Genomic DNA, 20885 nt, shown 5'->3' with positions numbered 1-20885 from the left:
CCAGATTATCCATTGTGCGACATCTTCGATTATCCAGTGCACCTGCGATCCACCTAATCCATTGCGCCAATTTGCCCACGCGAAGTACATACCCCAAGCAAGAATACAGCCCTATCAACCACTCGAAGAAAGGCATCCTATTTCCTTTGCGACAACCGGATACTTTGCCACGCGACTATACACCAATAACTGTCCCGCTGCAACCTGAATAGCCATTCACCATGCCAAGCACTAATTGGAGAGACATACTGGCTAACCGAGACCGGCGACAATTCCCCGAGGTGGTTGTGCCTCTCGAAAGCGCCCCGTTGAAAACCAGGAATGATGCGAATGACTCCGACAATACCCAGGACGCGGCCTCCATACAAGAAAAGGGTGCCACTGCCGGCCATGGACAAACCACGCTGACTCTAGAGGTCCTGCGAGCTGAAATCCTCGCAGAGACGACTGCATCGGGTCACAATACTGCCTATGACCGTAAGTTCAAAATGCTTAGTTCTACCATTCATCTCATTTGGCAGCAGATTAGCGGTCTCTGTATCGCTGGTTTTGTATAAAAATTAATATGTGGACGGTCAATAGGCAAAGCAAAGGTCATCAACAGAGCGATTCAAGATATTGGCATGGGCCGCTATCAATGGGGTCTTTTTGTCCTATGTGGTTTTGGCTGGATCGCTGACAAGTAAGCAAACATTGCTTTGAAGTTTTATATGATGAGCCTTGCTAATGAGCCTTTGACGTAGCCTGTGGTTACAGGTATGATTCGAATTATCAACTTGCGATACGAGGTAACAACTAATCGTATGTAGGGAGTTGCCTTGACACTAACCCCGGTTGCCAATGAATTTGGTATCTCTGAAAGCCATTCTCGATTTGCTACCTGCGCCCTCTTTGTTGGTCTAATCATAGGTGCTTCCTTCTGGGGCATTGCTTCAGATGCCATTGGTCGACGCCCTGCCTTCAACATGACGCTGTGTATCTGTGGTGCATTTGGTCTCGCTGCAGGTGGTGCACCCAGCTGGGTTGGGTAGGTTTTTCCAAAAGCTCAGAACACATATAATCTTGCTAATGCCCAATGCAGCCTATGTGCATTGTATGCCTGTCTAGGTCTTGGTGTCGGTGGAAACCTCCCTGTTGATGCTGCAGTCTTCCTCGAGTGCCTACCGCCGAACTCGGCTAGTATTCTGAGTGGACTGGCTACCTGGTGGTCGGTTGGCACTTTGATTTCCAGGTGCGTTTGACAAAACACGATCATTCTTGATAACAAGGCTGATCCTGTCAAAGTATGCTTGCCTGGGCTTTTATCCCCAACTTCTCTTGCGCAAGCGCTGCTACTTGTACCAAGGCAGACAACTGGGGTTGGAGATACTTGGTTCTCTCCCTGGGTGCTATTACATTTGCCATGTTCCTTTGCCGTTTCCTCCTCTTCACCCTTTACGAGTCCCCCAAGTTCTTGGTATCTCGTGGCCGCCAAGACGAGGCTGTCGCCGCCGTGCAGGGAATCGCTCACAAGAACAAGACCACAACCTGGCTTACCGAAGAAATCCTGAATGAAATCGGTGGCGAGCCCGAGGTAAATGAGACGCAGTCTTTGTCCTATGGAGAAATCATCAAGAGATCGCTGGAAAGATTCTCCATGCAGCAAGTCGCGCCGCTGTTCGCAACCAAGCGACTTGGAATTTCGAGTATGATACACAAACCCTTATTTTTGTGGCGTCATAAACTAATCACACAAAACAGCTGTACTGATCTGGTTCTGCTGGACCTGTATCGGATTGGGCTATACTCTATTCAACGCCTTCTTGCCCCAATACCTAAGCGCCAACTCTTCCACCTACGTGACCTACCGTAACTACGCCATTACGGCTGTCTGTGGTATCCCAGGTCCCCTTCTTGCATGGGTTCTGGTCGATAACCCCTACCTTGGCCGGAAGGGCACGATGGCAGGTTCGACCGTTATCACAGGTGTCCTGCTTTTCTGCTTCACAGCATCCAAGGACCCCAACGTTCAACTCGTCTGTTCTTCACTGGAGTCCTTCTTCCAGATGGCGATGTACGGTGTTCTCTATGCCTACACACCCGAAATCTTCCCAGCCCCGAACCGTGGTACCGGAACTGGTATTGCTAGTTGCCTGAACCGCATTGCTGGTTTGATGGCGCCCATCATTGGTATCTATGCTAGTATTGACCCTATCACGCCGATCTACGTTTCTGGAGCGCTTATCCTCGCCGCTTTTGTCGCAATGGTCTTCTTGCCAATTGAGACACGGGGAAAGCAGTCTCTTTAGATCGGACCTGGAAGGTCTCGTTTGGAACTTGTTGTTCAAATATTGTTCCGATATTCCCAAAAGTTGGGGAAAGTTGGATGTGGCATTACATACTCCCAAAGGGAATTTGTTTAAGTAAATAGGTTATAGACATATAGAAGTTTGTATATACCGCAACGCTAGTTGGCTGTTAATTGGAGACCAGACCTTACTTGGATAAGGTCAAAAAAAACCTCTCATTCGTCATCTTTCACTCCCTACTATTGCAGCACCTTTCTGTCCAGGATTTATTGTAGCTCCAACCGAATTGCATCATACTGAACATAGACACTTGCTGGGAGAATGGCGGTCTCCGTATCTGTCGCATTATACGGCAGATGCAGCCGGAGAACATTATCTCCTACACGCAGCCAATCCGCAGGGAACTCCATCCTCGACCCAACTTGATAACAGCTCACGGCGGAGCGAACAATACAACTGCTCGACTGATTGAACCCGATGATCATGGTAAGGGGGTCCGACTGGTCGTTGATATAACTTTCTAAGGATAAGTTGGTATACAGCTCAGTCGGGCTGTACACGTCAGTATTACCCGACGCTGTCTTCGCGGCTGCCAGCTGTAGTGTCAAGGTACCCGTCTTCCGCTTCTTCAGCTGCTTCGAAGTGAGCGTGAAGTGGATGTCCCAGTCGTAGGTTGTGTCATACTCGACGTAGGAATCTCCAGCCGTCGGACCAAAGACTGACCAGTGAACAGTACTAAGATCGGTGGCCGGGTCACTGGTTCCGATGGTGTAGTTGATGCCATTTGGGAAGTCGGCACGCCAGTCATATGCACCCCAGTAGATCAGATACTCGGGTGGATGTAGTGGGTGGGTGGGATCTCTTGCGCTGCCTCGTCGGAACTCTCCTGATGATTTGTCTGGAACTCCGATTCTCCAGATCTCGGTTCCTGCCGACTCTTGCTCCCATGTATCGCGGACTGATGTCTGCTTTCCGGCGCGAATGACGATTCCATCTCGGACGAGGTCTCCAAAGATACCTTCGGCGTATACTGTCAGGCGGTATTTTCCTTCTTTGACTCGGTCAATGCTGAAGCTTCCATCTTTGTTGATGTCGGTCCAGTATTGATAGGAACTTGGCACCACGCTATTATCTTGGAAGTATTGGCCGTCAACCGTGAGGATGGCAATTGGGCGAGTGGCGCCCTTAGGGAGCTTCACTGTTCCTTTGACACTACCTCGCTGGCTGGAAGGGGCATATCCGACAACATGCTTGGCAATTGAGTCGTAGAATGCAGCGTTCCAATGAGGATTTGCCAACTCTTCTGCCTCGGATCGCAGATCTTCAAGAGATGCCGATGAATCTTTGCCGCCATTGAACAGATAGTACTGAGGACCGAATGTTCTATCAAATCCGTTTGTGATGTTTGGCGTGCCCTCTCCATGGTGATTGGAGACGATGTAGTTGTAGACAATACCATCAACTGTCAAGTCGGAATGAAGTGGCCCCTAGGATGTTTGATATCAGCTTTCAAAATTCATTGCGATAAACGCTAAAGAGACTTACACCGTAGTAGGTATCCTATGATATCTTGTCAGGAACCATTGAAGCTTGAGTATTCTAGCGATTGGACTGACCTTGGTATTCATCACCAGCCACGCACCATAGGTCGCCCCGGTGGACGTGCTTCCATCGGCATACATACCGTGAACACTGTTGTTTCTCCATTCTGTACACAATAGCTTGGTCAATTTGAGGCTCGTTTACACTTGGTAGAGGGTAATTCATACGGTTTGAGAAAGTGTACTTGGTAAAGTAGTCCGAGAATTGGGTGTAGTACGCATCAGTCGGCGTATTATTAAATGTCCATGTCGCATCTTGGACCACAATCTCATTTGAAATCGCATCCTTGCTCGGCAAAGGTGCAGTCTGAACCTCGCTAGACGTCAGATGTGTCCACAGATCACTGTTTGGGCGAAACAATGTTCGGAATTCTTGAAGATTGCGCAGGTAAGGGGTGGTCTCGTTGTAGTATGTCAATCGACTGAACATGTGCAGGCCAGTCTCGCCATCCCGCAAGAACCAGTACTGCTGGAATTGTTGACCCGTTGGTGTATAGGTATCAGTCAGAATCATGCCTCCATAATTTGTCCCTGTGGAATCTGTGCCCTGGACTACTTCCATGCTTGGGGTTGTGGCCCCAGCAGTGTAGAATCCAGAGGGGATGCAATAGCAATCAAGATATGGACCTATACCTGTCGACCCGGACTGGGGGCCCAATAGATCTTGGCCATCCAAAGAGAGATCAACGATCTGGCCAACACTCTTCTGCAGTACGGCAGTAAGGCGGTCGTTGGCGAGTGTGATATAGGTCTCATTCTGCGCAACATGAAGAGCCGCTGATGACACAACAGCCCATCCCGAAAGGGAGAGTAGGAACGAAGTCCTCATAGTGTATGGTTTGACCAGGCTTTTGAGTTCGATGTTTGGACAGGCAATATTCAATGTGTTGCTGCGTTATTTTTTATGGTTGGGGATCATACACAATCGAACAATCGTATGCATTAATATCATGCATATGCACTCAAACGGGCGATCAACACCCCGAGTTTGCCGATTGTTTAGTGCTTGCCAAGTCACCAGGCCATACGTTCATCGCTAGCCAACTACCCGCGCGAAGGTTGAAATCCGCCAATGATTGAGACTTCTCCATGGCAAAGCCCCAGAGCCAAGCGGAAGAGCGAGGAATTCCGCCGCTGCCATTGGTTGCCAAGGAAATGATGAAAGTGTAACAATGTTGGCGATCTCGCCTCGGCAATGTGGCGGACCTTCCAAGCCAATCTCAAGTCTGGGGTTGCGGGGTTCGCCCGCAGAGAACGGAGAAACTGCTCGGGCATTGCTCGCCCGACTAGTGCCATAAAGGTGTTAAAGCTCTTGAGTAATAGGGTGTGGGGGTTTCATTCAGGTCCATGTGGAGATTCGGCATGAAAGAGGGGCTGGGTAATGCTAAGGCAAATCGCCTTATACTATACCCTCTTGCACACTTTCTTCAGAAAGGATTCTTCGCCTTTCCAACCTAAAACGAAAATGGAAACATTTCAATGGCTCCAGGCTTTCACATCCAAGTCGTTGACCTACCTTCTCCATTCACAGACTTCATCGAGGCCAAGTGCCGATTTTCGCACCTCCGTCAGAATATCTTGCTTTTCTTCATAGCAAGCATTGAGTTGTATCAAAGTGCCGTATTCGGCAGCTGGATAAGTTGAATACCTAAGAGGGTCTGCAGTGTTTTTTCCCCTCATATGAATATGGACTTTCCTTACCAAAATTGATGAAACTTAACCATGCTGATGCGCAAGAAGTACAAGGATGGCTACTTCATTACCTCTTGTACAACGTGCTTGGTGTGAGTTATCTACGGTAAGGACCTCTAGGTACGGGTCGACGTATTTACGATCATTAGCGAGATTAAAGTTGTGGATCATAAGTATTCCGCGATTATCGAATGATTCATTTTAACACTGTAGAAAGAACAAATAGGGACGTAATGACAGGAACCAAAAGAGCATCGCGACAGAACATAGACACAGAAAATGACCGAGGCGCTGGATGCATATGAATGCAACGCTGTGTACTATGAAAAGTTGCGAGCTAAAAGATATACTGAAGAACGGATAAAAAGCAAACAAAAAGTCAAAGAACAGAAAAAGAAAAAGACCCGACGGTGCAACGTCCCCATGCATGGCATAGCTACAAGAGCAGATCGACGGGAAGTAACGGATGGAAGAAGATAAGCCGAAGCTGACTTACATCTTCTCACCAATCCGGGGTGCCCCCCCTTTCCAGTCGTTGCTCTCGTAGTAGCGGAACACAAGGTCGTATCCGTTCAGATCGTGAACAATGCGGTCTACACGACGGTAACCCTCCACGTGCTCATTCTTGGGGTTGTGGCGCAGAGCCTGTTGCTGCGAGTGCACCTCATGGAAGCCACTGGAATCGGCCTCGATGTCATCAACACTAGGCTTAGTCTCGAACAAGGTGATGCTGAAACGACCCGGCTTGAAGATGTTCACAACCTGTTGGATAATGTCCGAGGTGGTCTTGCCATTCTGCGAGTGCGGGACATTGGCCTCAAAGGATGCATACGAGCAGTGAGGCTCGGGTGTCACATGCACAGTGAAATAGTGAGTCGGAGCCTTGCTATCTGGGGCAGGTACGACACCATTGGCCGAAAAACCACAGGGGGTGAAGAGGTACGCGTCAATGCGAGCATCTGGGAACTTGCTCTTAGGATAGATGTCCGAGAGACCACAGGACTCAGAGACAACGGCACCAAGAGCGTGACCCTCGGTGGTCAGCTCAGATGGCAGAACCCGGTCACCCTGCACCTCAGGGTCATCGAGATCGGAGCCATTGCTGAAGACATCAACGTGCTCAATGCCCTCGTCCTTGTCATAGTTGCGATAGTTCTTGGCGGCCACGGCGGCGGCGTTGTCCAGATAGAACTGCTTTGCATTCTCCTCCTGCAGATCAGTCATCAAGATCTCCAGAGTTTCATCGTCTTCCTCGCATTTGGCGATCGGAACCTCCTTAGGGTAGCTGAGAATCTTGGTCTCGGTCTCTTTGAAGCTCTCCTCCGTAGGACTAGCCGGAGGCGTGAGCATGGTGTGAGGCTCAGTCAGGTACAGGTACCAGTGCTCGCCGTTCATCTTGCCAATCATGTAGGCACTTCCGTTGAGGAACAATTTGTCCATGTTACGGACCTCATCACGCCAGCTGCGGTGAGGGCCACGCTGACGATCGGGGAACAGGTAGTTTTTACGGCTGTAGAAGACACGATAGGGAGACGCAGCGACTGTGATGCCCCGAGAAGGTGGTGCGGTTGCACGCGGGAATCCCGCAAATAAGGCAGCAATCTCGAGGATGCGAGGGAGACCGGACAGCAGGGTAGTGGTTCCACAGGTCTTGAGAATCAACTTGTGTGGCCAGACAAACATGCTGGACTCGGAAAGCAGGTAGGCATCCACATCATCGGATGACACCACGGAAAGCACCTGACAATTGACCAGGTCCAGCATATCCTTCCAGATCTCGCCAGGCACTTTCTTCAGGCCTTCTGGGCCTGCAGTGCCGAGCGCATTGGCAGATGGGGCGAACCACACCTCTAGAAGCTTCTCGGGGCCTTCAAAGGCATTGGAAGAGTCGAGATCCTGGGTGGCCTCATAATTGATGGTCAAAGCAGGTGTCCCAGCAAACGAGGACGGAGACTGGGTGTAATTCTGGGGAATGCCGACGTAAACCATCTCCGGAGGATGGATGCAGCCGAGGCTGGTAGACTTGTGTAGAACGGGGTATAGAAGAAAATGGGTGACGTAGAATCACCCAAACAGAGGGATGGAGACAAAAAGGCTATAGAAGCACTGTCTACTTACCCAGACGAACAGGGGGCAATGCCCGTCTGAGAAGAGAAGGCCCTTGGACGAAATTTAGCTGGTCAGACCAGGCAGTGGAGGAACCCTATAGACCCAAAGGGGTGTTAAGGGGGCAGGAAGGCGAAGGCGAGAAAGAAGACGGTGCAAGGAATGTTGACTGTCAGTCGAGTACCCTCGTACTGAAGATTCCGATACCTATCAAAGTATCGGGTCTAGCAGACGAGTGTATCTGCTTTATGGTAGAAGTATGAAGAGTTTGTGGGTGTGAGTCGCGTTATCGAGGCCTGGAACACAATTGAAAGTCAGTGGATGTTTCCAAGTCGATGTGCAGTTCCAAAAAGGTAGGATGCAATGGAGAAGCTCGGGGAAATAAAAGACACGAAGACCAATGTTCAGGTGCAATTGCTTTTTCTTATCGAGCCCATAATAGTAGGTACTACTTTGTGATTGGGTCTCGGTAATGAGGGGAAAATGCAGGGGGGAAAAAAAGAAAAAACTCACTTGGCAGGCTTAGAGAGAAATCGCAGAAGATCCTTTGGGCTCATGGAAGGCAGGAGAGGAAATTCAGCTTAGAATTGCACGATGTCGCGCGAGGCCACAATCGTCAACATCAGCGGGGCAAAATAGGCAAATCGAAGATTCAGAAGCCCAACGAATGCCCAAGAGGAGATTGACAATGTCACAGTGAGAAGAGAGTTTTGTCTTCTTCAGGAAACCAGTAGTCAACACAAGAAAAGTGTTTACTCTTCAGACCTCAGAAGGAGGGGGGTGGACAAGCTGGTAAAAAAAAAGTTCGGTGTAAAAGATGTGGTTTGGTTGGTAAATGCGCGATTTTGTCTGTGGGCCCGTGCCTGCGTGGGGCGCGGAGCAAAATCTGTCTGACATCAGGGAACGAGCCCTGTTAGTTCCTTGGTATTTCAACATGTCCGAAATGTCCCGGATTTGGGACATCAAAAGGGTTACACACCAGTAGATCAGAATGAGATGCAGCACAAGGTCGTCTAGGACGGGACCTGAATAGTGTGTTGCTGAAGTTTGAAATCGAATGAAAGCGTACAAACCTTGGTCAAAGTCTGGGCACACGGGCGGTAGATCCAGGCAGAAATCTAAATTCAGAATTTGACCCGCATTAGGTAAGCTGGGGGAGGGTTCTCCCGTGATCGACAGGGCCTACGTAGGCTAGACGAGATTGGGGTATTACGTAGTGAGCAGGAAATATTATCCATATTGATTTGAAGATATACATCTCAAAAAAAGCTACTGGGAAATCAATCAACTCTGCCAAACTCCTTCATAACGCCATTAAATGGTTGCCGCATTCCATTCCCATCGGCGAGAGTACGTGAAAATGCAAGAAAAATCCCGGTTTATGATTCAAGAAGCAGGTAGGCCAGCTGCACCTCATTCGCCTCGGCAATTTTTGCTGCAAGGAGTTCGCCCACCTTGCCGATCAAACGGGAACGAAGCTCGTCACTGACAACGTCGGGGTGACCATTCGCTAAGGATGCATGGCTATCCCGCAGAGAAGCCAGGACTGCAAGCAATGCATTAAGTACCCGCTCAGCGGCAGGCCGACGAGCAGAGTCCTCAAGACCATCACTAAGAAGCTTCGAATATTCACTGAGATTAGGAATCATAAGCACGCGAATCACCTCTGCACCGCCTACTGCTTGCATGCCAATTACGGCACCATAATGAGCACCGAATGGTTTGGATGGATCCAGGAAACTCTTCAGGCACGAGCGGACAAGGCGGGGCTTCAGCATGTGAGACGAATGGGAGTACTTTTTAGCAATGAGACCAAGAAGTGAAGCAGCCAGATCACGAAGAGCACATTGCTCGGCCACGTCAGCAGCTCCACCAAGCTGTCGACCTATCAGACACGTCAAAATAGAGGGCACTAGAGATGCGACCTGAAAATAGTTAGCGTTTAGTGATAGATCACATCAAAGCGAGTCCACGCAAACATACATATGGGTCAACGTAGAGGGATTGGTTCTGCACCAGAGCCTCAGCCATGTGCATAACTTGCGTCAGGACAAAGATATCCTTCAGGCCGTGTGTGACCTTCTCGGCGATAAACTGCACAAAGTATGGTACTAGTTGATGCAGGCCAGGGTCCTCCCGTAGACTGGCATATCCGGACGTCCGGTAGTCCTCACTTGTCTCGTCCAAGAACGCACTGCAGACCTTCTCAAAGTACAACTGCAACTCTTTGGAGAGCACATGCTTTACCAAAGGTTTCACAGCCACGTCACCCGTCCCACTCATCGCCGCTAATGTGGAATTGGCATTTGGTCCCTTCGAGACCAGCTCGAGGTTCCGAGAGTCTGCGGCAGTCGGATTCTGGGGAATAGATGGCTGCACACCTTCCACGGCGAGCCAATGAGCTATGAAAAATGTTAGCGAAGCCGGAGAGTAGTGATTGCTAGTGTTGACCAACCTGTGAAAGACACCTCTCGGGGAACTTTGGGCAATGGAGCATTGATCAGTTTCTCAAAGTCCACCTCCTCGTCTTCGAGATAAAACAGCGGTTGACCGGGTCCCAGCGATGCTTCTCCGAAGCGCAACGGGCGAAGAGATTCGTATCCATAAAGAGGTTCCACATCCAGGTTTCGTAGAGCAAGGGAGATATCCTGAGTTGTCAAGATTGTGCGCTTGCCTTGGCGCATGGCCTTGAGTGCCTCCTCTAGGACTTGCGCAACTCGATATTCCACGTCGCGGGCGAGGTTCTCGGTCACATCATGGCTCAGATTTGTGAGACCAGCCGACTCAGCAACATCCCGAATGTTGTCTGGGTTCCAGACCGACATGATGGGTCAATATGACGCGTAGCGTTGGTGCGATGAACCGATCGGGGTTTCGTGAATGCAGGAATGATGGTGGGTCGGGCTAGGAGAGAAAGTGAGGATGGATCGTAAAACTTTGTTCAACGAACAGAGAGGCGCATTCTTGGGTATGTCAGGTCTTGAAATGATCAGATATAATATCAAATGATGCGATGCGACAAGGCACGCGATCTTCAATTGAATTCCATGGAAGGAGGAAAGCTACGGTGACAAAGTGGATGGTTGCGCGGTTGGTTTTAGTGCGTCTCCCCACAGCTCTATTCTGCCATGGTACACCGCCAATGTAGGCACTATCCAGTTTACTACATGCACTCTAAATCTCAAAGAAGCAAATAAATCTGAAATGGTATTATTAGAGCTGAAAAAGCTTGGCTGATCTAGAAGACAAGAAGACAATAAATGCCTAGGCTAAAACAAGAATGGAGAGTATCGGCCACTGCTCCTCCGGGTATCACAATCGACTGGTGCCCATATTAGGGGGCAATTTATGAGGCCGCTTCAACCTCGGTAGCCATCTTTGACTCTTCCTTAGTCTCTTCTTTGGCCTCTGTCTTGGCCTCCTCCTTAGCTTCTTCCTTGGCAGACTCCTCCTTGGCAGGGATCTCGACAGCAGCAGCCTCAGGGACAGCAGCGACGGGGGCAGCAGCAACAGGGGCGGCAGCAACGGGGGCAGCGGTCTCGGTGGCAGGCTCGGCAGGCTTAGCCTCCTCCTTGGGCTGCTCGTCCTCAGTCAACGGAACCGACCGCGCCCCATCCTTCAATGCAGCACCCTTTCCACCGTACACAGTGGGAATCTGATTGGCGATCGAAGCAGGGAACTCGCGAGCCAAGTTGGCACCGTTAGAGATGGGGTGGAACTTGCGAGTAGTGTTGCGGCTCAAAATGAGCTTCATAGCCGAGAACATCCAGCCCATGATAGCGGGAACGTTGACGAAGAACTTCTCGCGCAGCAACTCGGGGTAAGCGGTAGAGAAGACATCAATGGTCTTCTTGGTAGCAGCGCGCACGGCGGGGTCCATGCGAAGGAACTTGACATTCAAGTAATCGTGCACCTGGATCATCTGGTAAGGGTCCTTCTCGCCATCATAGTCGATGACAGTGGTGGCATCCTTCATATTCAGCTCCTGGACGGCAAGCTCCATGAGGGCGGCGCGCCATTTGACGAATCTGCTCATTGTTAGTTCGTCTATTCCAAAACAAATGCATTTTTGTATAACTTACTCGTCGGAATCCGAGAAGGTGGCGCTCATGTCCTTGACAGCGCCGTAGATGTTCCAAGTAAACACGAGCGGGCGTCCATCTTGCTCGTAAGTTGTCAGGTATCCCAGACCACCGAACTTGCGGGCGCTGTACTTGCCCGACTGAATGAGTTCCAGTGGGTTGGTCTGCTTGCGCCATTCCAATGCCTTGCGCAGCTGCTCCTCGGCTCCGGAGAGGTTGCCCTCGTTGGCGCGCAGGAACTTGATCAGCACGTTGACCGTGGGGATATCGTCACTGTCCTTGAGGGGAACACCCCACATCTCACTGTGGCCGGTCTTGCTAAGAATAGAGGGGAGGTTCTCGAAGAACTGGCCCAGAGAGGGAATGTTGGTCAGGTATTCGGGCTTCTTTTCCTCGGGCTTAGCCTCGGGCACGGTGGTGGCAGCAGCGGGCGCAGCCTCATTCTCAAGCGCGATGACTTCAGTTGCAGCGGGCTCCTCGGTGGCCTTGGGGGCTTCCTCCTTAGGAGCTTCGTCGGTGTTGATGTTTTCGGTCGCTGGGGCAGCGGGAGTCTCCGAGGGCTTATCGGTGGTTTCCACAATTTCCTCGAGCTTCGCGGGCTCAGCAGCCGGTGTCTGCTCAACAGGCTTTAGATCGGACATGGTGGATAGGTATTTTGGAATACAGGATGAAAGATGGAGAGAGAGGAAAAGGGAGGACAAATATTAACTCAGGGGGAAAAAGATGCGGCAGGGGCTAGCTTAGCTGCCTTGTCAATAATTAGTCGGGACCACTTATCAATCTTTGGCCCACACATGTCCCCACCTGTCATCCTGGTTGCACGACCTATATTACTGGCACTTTGAACCTAAACACGTATTCCGATGCCTATAAGCAACCATACTAGAGGGCCATGCTGACTCTCTTGTAGTATTATTGGGTAAGGAAAAGTCAGGCCAGAATATGTACATCGAGTTACATAGCTTAATGCAGTCTAAATTTGATCAGCCGTGCTAGTCTAGACCTTATTAGGCTCAGTCTAAACACGATGTATCAACTCTGTTTGTTTCATGTATTCCATTCCCCTGAACTTTCTTATTCTAATCTCGCATCTTTTGTGGTTTGTTATGTTTGTTTGAAAGGTCTAAACGTTCAATAAAGAAGCCTACGATTTTTCTGGCGATCGATATAGATCGATTTACATAGGCTGTGACTATGGCCCTGAGCGTCAACGGTGCGATTTTTAAACTTCCCACTCAATTGTAGATTATGTACATACGAAGCCTAATCTTATTTCTAACAGCCAAAGCTATGTTTTATTATCCCATCCACCATCTCATTTCCTTTAGCCCAGTAATCATTTAATTGGCCCCATATTAAGACTCTTGGCATAGCTCCAATCAACGACCGTGAGTGATTTGAAGATTAAAGACGGATATCTAAGCTAATTCAAGTTTGGCTTTATAGACATACTCTCTAGATCAAGAAGGCTATGATTTATTAGTCTAGTAATCTCAATTGGCGTAAGCTCCAATTGCAGTTTCTAACCACCATTCTAATTCCACGAACCTTGGCTTAGGCTACCACCAGATACAAATTTGAAGAAATGGGGTCAATATTCAAGGCTGCAGACCATGCCCCATATAGAAAGGGGATGCCCGAAGAGATGATATTATTGAACCCCGACAATTCTAAATTGAAAAGATCATTGGGCAACCGAACCAGCCCAATCGAATAGAACGAGACGGGGGCCACATCCAAAAGAAAATGAGATAAGAAAAAAGCATTCGCTTAGGGGATATTCAGGATTCGAACATGCAAAAAGAAAAGATCATGAAGGACATTTGCATCACCGAGAGGGGAGACAATTAAATAACACCACACGAAATCAAGAATTGAACTGACTATTGACCACTGCGAAAGCGCTCCGGAATCTGAGGAATAGAAGGTGGAGGGCCGGGCTCGGTCTCATCCTCGTCTTCTTCCATCTCATCCAGTTCTTCGGGGTGACTAAATTTGAAATGTCTAGTTAGGACCAGACGTGTAATTCAGGGATTTTGGGATGACTCACGCGAGCAGATCTTTGATGTTTCTCATTTCGTAATGTCTCTTTCGCTGGTTTTCGAAGATACGATGCTTTTCCTTCGCCTCCTCGGTCGTGATCAGACCTTCATCACCCGGCACAGCATCCCCGTTGGCTCCAGTACCCACATGAACATGCTTCTCACTCTTCTGGGACTCGGTGCTCATGCTCCGTTGACGATAGACACGTGGGTCCTGGGAATTGTCAAGTTCATGATGAGCCTCCTCCGGCTCGCCAAGCTCCAAATCCGGGATTTCGTCTTCCGAAACACCCTTCCTGTGTACAGGCTTACCCTTGTCGAGCTCATCCACCACAATATCCTGAGCATCGATCAAGGCAATTTTGGCATCCTCGATTTGCATCTCCTCCTCATCTTCAGCGGGGTCGTAGTGCGGGGCATACGGTGTCTTCGGCTCATCGATCTTCATCTTCGCTGTGCGCTCCTGCTCTGTCAGGTACAGGTTCGCCTCATCCCACTTCAAACGGGGAGAGTTATCATCATCAGCCATGCTAGCCTCGGATTGTCGGCGAGACCCGTGCCCCGTCTGAGAAGCCGAAGACCGACGTCTCGGGCCGGCGTTTTGCAGAGTATTTTGTAGCGTCAAATCTTTGGTGTCGGCAGGCTCAGCGATGGACGGTGGCACAATGGGCCTCTCCATTTCAGCGATGGGAACGTTTTGGAATGAGCGGGAGTTCTTAAGAATTCCTGTTATCGCGGCGGAAGCCGGTGGTCGTTAGCAACAGATTTCCTTCACCACACCCCGCGGTAGCGCTTCCTAGGAACAACAAAATTCACCTTTCGGTCGGTGGTGTACATTGTCACTGCTATAAGCCTTTGCAGGCATGTGTTGCGCGGTCGTCATCTCGAGTGGAGTGATGAAAGTGCCGTCCGATTTTCAAGCGGACGTGGATCTTTTAGAGGGGCAGGTTGAAGTGGGCTGTCAGCCGTTGTGTCAGATGGACGGGTAGGGGGGTTCAGCTGAAAGGTGGTCGTGCGATGTAGGTACGCGAAACCACAAAACTATATGGTTGGTTAGATCTGAGACAGAGCCTTGGGGTATAAAAAAAGAAACGTAAAAAAGCCTCGAAAGCCTTGTCTTAATACAGGCAAGTCAGCTGCGAGGTTGGGCAAGGGCGGCACGTGGGGCGTGATGACGTCGGGTCCCGTCGGCGCCTGACGTCTTCGGCATCACCTTCACTGATGAGCTGGTCACATAGTCGGGCACCGAGAGTCTTTCACTTTGGCTATGATTGAAACTCAGTTCACACAAATTTTTGCTCTCCTTCTTATCAAAATGGATTGAGGCTTATTCTAAGCTTATACCTCTGATGTTGCCAATAGCCTCATCTCTTTTTGACCTTGAAATGATGACAAATTTACTCACAGACAATTCTCCGAGGTTGCATTGACCACCATGACTGTACTGATAGTAGACTTTCTTGTTTCAAGCAAGGACACACTTACATGGATCGTCCTCAAGGATTTGACTACTCTATCCAGCACTGGGCGGAAATAGACCGAGTCATATATTCATCCAGCCAGTTAACTTCAAGATCCGAAATTCAATGCATGAAAAGATTATCTTAGGGCCAATAAAAGATCGTCCAGACCACCCTATATTGCATCATTCAGTTTCATACACCCTCATTCCATTGTGGAGTAGATAACTTGCGGGGATAACCATAAGATCTGTCGTCATTATGCATGAAACATCTCCTCAATATCCCGAGTTCAACTGCATATAGGCTGGATGGATGTTCCGAGTTCGATCCCGGGCCTTCGAACGTATTGGCTATGCCAGGATAGGATTCCGTCAGCTATAATTTGGTGACATCGATACTGTAAGCAGACACAACCTTGGAACCTTGGATCGTAATTCTGTGAGGTAATTGGTCGATGAAACAGATAATGGGTTTATTCATATTATGTACCTAAATGTTCAATAAATCGCATGCTTCAGAAATCCAAGAATAATAGACCGCCCAGTCTTTCAATGCATACAGGAACGCCATCACACGCCCATGCTACATCCAAATGTCCTATAAGGTCTCTTAAAGGCACGGTAAGAATCAAATAAAATCTCCTCTAACACCAGATAAAGCCCAGAATGGGGGGTATCTGCATATGCAAAAGCCAAGGCCCGCCTCGTGTAGACAAACCAAAATAGAAGAAAATGAGAAAGAAATGGAAAAAGAAAGGGTGGAGGGGGAAGTGATCGCCAAGAATAGAAGAAATATAATCACATAAAAGTGGAAAATGAGGGAGAGAAGAAAGAAAGAAGTCTCATGCAAGAGACTCAAACTCCTCTCGCTCACGAAGCCGGTTGCGAGCAAGAACATCACCTCCACTAGCAGACAACTGCATCCAGTGCAGTGCCAGACACATACTTTGCGGATCTGATTTTGAATCTTTACCACGCATATACATCATCTCGGCCTTAAAGGTATCTCGAGGGCGAGTAAGTGGTAATGTGACGCGAGGTAAGAGCTCAGGATGTGTAAGGTAGAGGATAGCCAGTTCGCGCTGAGCAACGGGGTTACCTTCTTGAGCTGTGATGATCCACATCCTCGCTGCGTCTTCAATAGCATGACCGGGCCGTGGGTAGAAGTCTGCGCCTGGGAGAGGGTGACGCCGCATAAGCTCCTGAGAGACGATGCGGTCTGCAATTTCAACCATACTATGGCACACTTCGTCCTTGAGGCTGAGTGCTGCAAGACCAAATTGCAGGAAGGCTGTGCCTCGGTCGCTTTTGCTTAGCTGGTCTGCAGGGACAAATGCTGAGATGAATTGAAGATCCCGGAAAAGCGTCTTGGGCTTCACTTCGAGTATCAGGTCACGGAGGGTAGCCACAATCTTATCTTCGGACGGAGAGTAGAAGGCTGATTGACGTGAGCCACAGGTGACAGACTCTGGCGGAGAGGAGACGGAAAATCCTGCTTCCATCTGGGCCACTTTAGGCAGTTGAGTCTCCGAGATGCTGTGGCGCGATGTTCTTTGGCGCGGCCGGAGGCCATTATTCCGCCCCCTTTCAGCCTCAGTGGATACTTCCTGGCCGTTGACATTTGTGGTATTTCCGTCTTGTGATGTTATTAGTGAGGCCACAACCAACGACCGCAAGTCTCGCAGTGCATTAAGTTTGACAAATGGGTTGCCATGTCGCGAGAATACCTCAATCAGTCGGTGGAAGACTGATTTGTATGAGAATGCAGAGTTGTCCTCCTCCTGGGAGGAGTCCAGATTGGCAGTGGAGGGTTCGGGGTTGGCAGTGGTGGCGCGCGTGCGCATACTGGGAGTATCTAGAGACCTGCTCCGTCGACCCCCAACTGACCGTCGGCGCTCACGAAGATGTTGAGACCGCTCATCGTAGTCAGCATAGAATTTCTGCACGGTAGCCCTCCTCTGCATTTGCTTCCTGATACGATTCTGGTCAAGGATATTTGTGAACCAAGCATCGGTCTCGCTGCCACAGCTCCAGACTGGAGAGCCCAAGTCACTGAGCAGAAGACTGGTGAGTGTCTGACGCAAGTTGTCCATGAATGCAGTTTTTCCCTGTGTTTTACGTTCAGTCCGACGAGGCTGTCGAGTTGCGGTCTCGCTGAACATGGAGGGGGGCCTTGAGTATATGCTGGAAGAACTGGTGGCATACATGGGGTGGCGTTGGGCACCAGACCAGAAAGTACTGAATGTATCCCCAGTCGATGTAGAAGCAGCACGGCCCGGGGAGCCACCGATAGAGCTGACATCAGTGGACGGCATATCTCGTTGAGGTCGCCATTTGTCAGATACTAAGCTCTGGATGGAAGTCTTGCGACCAAGAGATGGGACATCTTGGGACAGTCTGGTCATTGGGTCGGGCATCGGGAGATTAGACCCATGCAGATGGGAATAATGCATCGAATCTTCACTCGTAGTTGTCGAAGGACGTGGTGTGGTTGGCATGGACAATCCAGGAAACGAGCGAGTGCCGTAGCCCTCGTACCTTGCCCGTTCCCTCTGAAAGAGTTCACTGGCCCACAACACAGGGGTCTCTGCCATGGTCTCACCGACGAGACGATTGATACTAGTCTGCACTTCATAGCAAAATCGATGGATTCTCTCTTCACCTTTGCAGAAGTTTTCGATGCCATTAAGAGACAGCCATTTGCGGGTCAGTTCAACTTGCTCGTCGGATAGTTTCTTAGGTCCACCCTGACTGCTTGGTGCCTTCATGATGTTCATCACTTGTAGCTCGGGTTTCTGGAACAGAGAGCCACCTAATGATCGAGCTGTACTGCGAGATCTTGACTCTTCAGGGGCATCAATCAATGCTAGCGCAGACATTGTCTTGAGGGCCATGGCCACATGCCTGGCTTCTTCGTACCTCATAGAGTTCTTGACATCGGTCATGTACCACATCTTGTTTCGTACCTTAGAGATGGTGGTCATGAGATCCTTGACCTGTGTTTGCAGCCGACGCAAACTGTGATCAAGGGAAACAAAGTCTGTTTCGCAACGCTCGACGACAGCCCGTGATTTTTTCAAGGAGCGAATGCAAGAATTGTACATTGGGCCGAGAATCCATGAGTCGTCTGCAATATCCAAGGAGCCAGATAGTCGCCCCTGTCGAAGTTGGCGTGACGCATTCCACCAATAATGGGCGCCAACGAAGTCAGAGTCATTTGTGGTAGAAGCCATGGCTTGGTTGAAGCGTTGTTTCAAAGACAAAGGGGCAAGCTGTGAAGATCCTGAAGACCGATCGTAATCATCGGAGTCGTAAAGGTGGTTCTCCTTGACTAGACGGACGATTGCGGTCTGGAGCGCCTCATAGTTTTCTTCAAGGCCAAGGTTCGTAGACTGGGTATCATCATCACTCTCAACTGCAGATGTTTTTAATGATTCGGGCTCACAGGCAGGAAGTAAACTCCAGGTGAGACCATGGCCATCTTTAGAAACAGAAAAACTTGTCCAGTGCTCGTCAGATGGATGTTCCAATTTCGCGCGCTCACTGGGTTCATCCAGATCGGTCAGCTCGAAGCGAATCCGAGCGGCAGTTCGGGCAAGACTAGTCTCTAGTACAGAGACTGAAGAAGATTCCATGGAGAAGATAGATGCGTTTTGAGATGAGGGTCGCGGACTTGTATCATAGTTCGGACGGAAAAAGCCAGGTTCAGCAAACGGCTCCGGTCGAGCTTTATAGGTAGGTGAAAGACTTGCAGACCAGGGCGCGATACCGGTAGAAGCTGGGCTAGAATGGAATGAAGTAAAAGTTTGCGGGAAAAGAGCGTCTAAGAGTGTGAGCACGTCGGTAGCGGATAGCAAGAGGAAAGCCGATGAAGAGTTGCGCCGGCTTGGATCGGTCGCGGAAAGTAAAGACAGTTCAATTGTCGAAGTCTTGGGAGTGTCAACACGTTCAAGTTTACCAAGCATGCTGAGCACCCGCTCCTTGATAGAGGGTCGCAATACAGAGAAATGATGCCTTCAATAAAGTCAGCACAATGAATCGATGTGAATATATATTGACGAATGCACGCGCAGTGCAAAAGGGAAGACTCACATGGAGCGCAACACGGCAAAAACTTGGGAATAAGCGCGCATGCCGACTTGGTTGAGTAACTTGTCGCGCGCATCCTTCCGAATATGAAAATCGAGCAACAAGCCGTGCGTCTGTGAGACCAGAAAATCGTTAGCACTTACTCGCCATAGAAATCAACACTCATACCTCAGGGTAAGTCAAGGCGCCGAAGAGAAACTTGGGGAAAAACCATTGGAGGAACAGGTACTCCAAGAAGCGGCTGCGAATATCAGGGTTATCGATCTTCCTGAGGACTGCCTTGGCAAACTGCAGGACTGCACGAGGGAAGCCACCGTCTGGATCATCGAGCACCCGGAATAGGTCATTAATGGCAGAAGCAAAGAATTCCTCTGCGGCATCCGTTCGCAAGGGATCCAAAGCCTCGGGAGAGGTATCAGTGTGTTCCAAGAGGAAGGCTCCGGTTTGTAAAATATCCATAAGGTAAAGCTCAAATTTGGGACGGGCTTTCCAGTTGCTGCCAGTAGCCCAGGAAGAAAGGATCTGGCTGATCAGGGGATAAAACCTATTACTTCCATGGGAGATTAGTTGAGCACAGACGGACGACCAGACATCCACGCGCAACCGGGCTTCCGATGTCTCGGGCTCCAACGGCGCGGCATAAACATTAGAAAGCAAGATGGATAGCGGATCTGTCCTTTCGAAGGCAAACGCATGGTCCTTGAACGCAGATCGATTATAAGAGTACTGAGCCCGATGGCGGGAAGAAGGAAAGGCCGGGTCACCGCTATCCAATGCGGTCGCTGGCGCCGTAAATGCAGCTAGCTGGGCTGAGTTGAAACTGCGTAGACGATCGACCAAGAACTGTGAGTCAGAGCGAACCAGTCGCAAAATCTCCAGTACGTCCACCCGGGATTGGGGGCTTAATTGATGAAAGAAATCCGAGGAATGGTCCAGATTGGAATCCGGGGATAGTTCACGGTCGTCAGGGGAGTCATTAGAATCCTCGCGGGAGTTGGAAACGCAGGACTCCTGAAGATCATAGAGCATATGATATAGGGCAATGAAATTGGCCTTGTCATCATATTTTAGAGCTTCAACAAGGCCGCGCTGAACAGTATTTCCGATCCGAATGATGCGCGCAGAAACCCCGATGGATACCTTTGTCGCGTGCAAACGCTGTTCTAGTCGCTTCCTCTGGGCTTGTTTCCGCTGGCTCTGGTGATACCGGGTGGCAAAATCTTCAAAGGATACCTGGGGAACATAATCCTTGGACTTCTCGGATATCGTGGGCTCAATAGGTGAATCATCGTCGCGCGGAGATTCAGATTCGATATCGGCCACCAACCTGGTACTGGAACGGGCCGAGCCATCCAACTCACCTGGCCCCACGTTTTGTTCCGCTACGGGAACAGGCGAAAACACGGGGGACATGGTCGCTGAAGGCGACGCTGGGGGAGAAGGAGGAAGAGGCACCAATGCGGGATCAGCGCAAAGCGGCGGATCGCATGGTGGATCAGTCTGGAGAACGGGAATCCGCAGTG

General features: G+C 49.8%; 7 protein-coding genes across 7 annotated transcripts; 1 reads left to right on the top strand and 6 right to left on the bottom strand.

Moving 5' to 3' along the window:
* Window positions 1-221: 221 nt before the first annotated feature.
* On the top strand, window positions 222-2288 carry N7503_011227 (uncharacterized protein; the record flags this gene model as incomplete). Its single annotated transcript, XM_057070773.1, has 7 exons — window positions 222-477; window positions 583-682; window positions 744-756; window positions 810-1027; window positions 1082-1231; window positions 1285-1685; window positions 1741-2288. 7 exons carry the CDS (start codon window positions 222-224, stop codon window positions 2286-2288), a joined length of 1686 nt encoding a protein of 561 aa, XP_056917384.1.
* A 266-nt stretch (window positions 2289-2554) lies between these two features.
* Window positions 2555-4718, bottom strand: rglB (polysaccharide lyase family 4 protein; the record flags this gene model as incomplete). Its single annotated transcript, XM_057070772.1, has 3 exons — window positions 2555-3775; window positions 3836-3996; window positions 4058-4718. The coding sequence occupies 3 exons, from the start codon at window positions 4716-4718 to the stop codon at window positions 2555-2557; spliced, it is 2043 nt and encodes a 680-aa protein (XP_056917383.1).
* Window positions 4719-6073: 1355 nt separating this feature from the next.
* On the bottom strand, window positions 6074-7570 carry N7503_011225 (adenosylmethionine decarboxylase SPE2; the record flags this gene model as incomplete). Its single annotated transcript, XM_057070771.1, has 1 exon — window positions 6074-7570. The coding sequence occupies one exon, from the start codon at window positions 7568-7570 to the stop codon at window positions 6074-6076; it is 1497 nt and encodes a 498-aa protein (XP_056917382.1).
* A 1496-nt stretch (window positions 7571-9066) lies between these two features.
* N7503_011224 (TATA-binding protein-associated factor TAF6) lies at window positions 9067-10512 on the bottom strand (the record flags this gene model as incomplete). Its single annotated transcript, XM_057070770.1, has 3 exons — window positions 9067-9612; window positions 9671-10089; window positions 10143-10512. 3 exons carry the CDS (start codon window positions 10510-10512, stop codon window positions 9067-9069), a joined length of 1335 nt encoding a protein of 444 aa, XP_056917381.1.
* A 521-nt stretch (window positions 10513-11033) lies between these two features.
* On the bottom strand, window positions 11034-12410 carry sfh5 (CRAL/TRIO domain protein; the record flags this gene model as incomplete). Its single annotated transcript, XM_057070769.1, has 2 exons — window positions 11034-11715; window positions 11770-12410. The coding sequence occupies 2 exons, from the start codon at window positions 12408-12410 to the stop codon at window positions 11034-11036; spliced, it is 1323 nt and encodes a 440-aa protein (XP_056917380.1).
* Window positions 12411-13494: 1084 nt separating this feature from the next.
* On the bottom strand, window positions 13495-14915 carry N7503_011222 (PP1-complex regulatory subunit GLC8). Its single transcript, XM_057070768.1, has 3 exons — window positions 14628-14915; window positions 13820-14537; window positions 13495-13758 (listed from the first exon to the last, which is right to left on the bottom strand). Exons 1-3 carry the CDS (start codon window positions 14692-14694, stop codon window positions 13653-13655), a joined length of 891 nt encoding a protein of 296 aa, XP_056917379.1. The 5' UTR covers window positions 14695-14915; the 3' UTR covers window positions 13495-13652.
* Window positions 14916-16115: 1200 nt separating this feature from the next.
* Window positions 16116-20775, bottom strand: N7503_011221 (uncharacterized protein; the record flags this gene model as incomplete). Its single annotated transcript, XM_057070767.1, has 3 exons — window positions 16116-19287; window positions 19366-19475; window positions 19531-20775. 3 exons carry the CDS (start codon window positions 20773-20775, stop codon window positions 16116-16118), a joined length of 4527 nt encoding a protein of 1508 aa, XP_056917378.1.
* Window positions 20776-20885: the final 110 nt, after the last annotated feature.

Source organism: Penicillium pulvis (assembly GCF_028828015.1).
Source record: "Penicillium pulvis strain IBT 33274 chromosome Unknown scaffold_8_segment0_segment0, whole genome shotgun sequence".
NCBI classification, from domain to species: domain Eukaryota; kingdom Fungi; phylum Ascomycota; class Eurotiomycetes; order Eurotiales; family Aspergillaceae; genus Penicillium; species Penicillium pulvis.
Note: the sequence above shows the minus strand (reverse complement) of the source record. Positions and strands in the feature narration are given on the sequence as shown.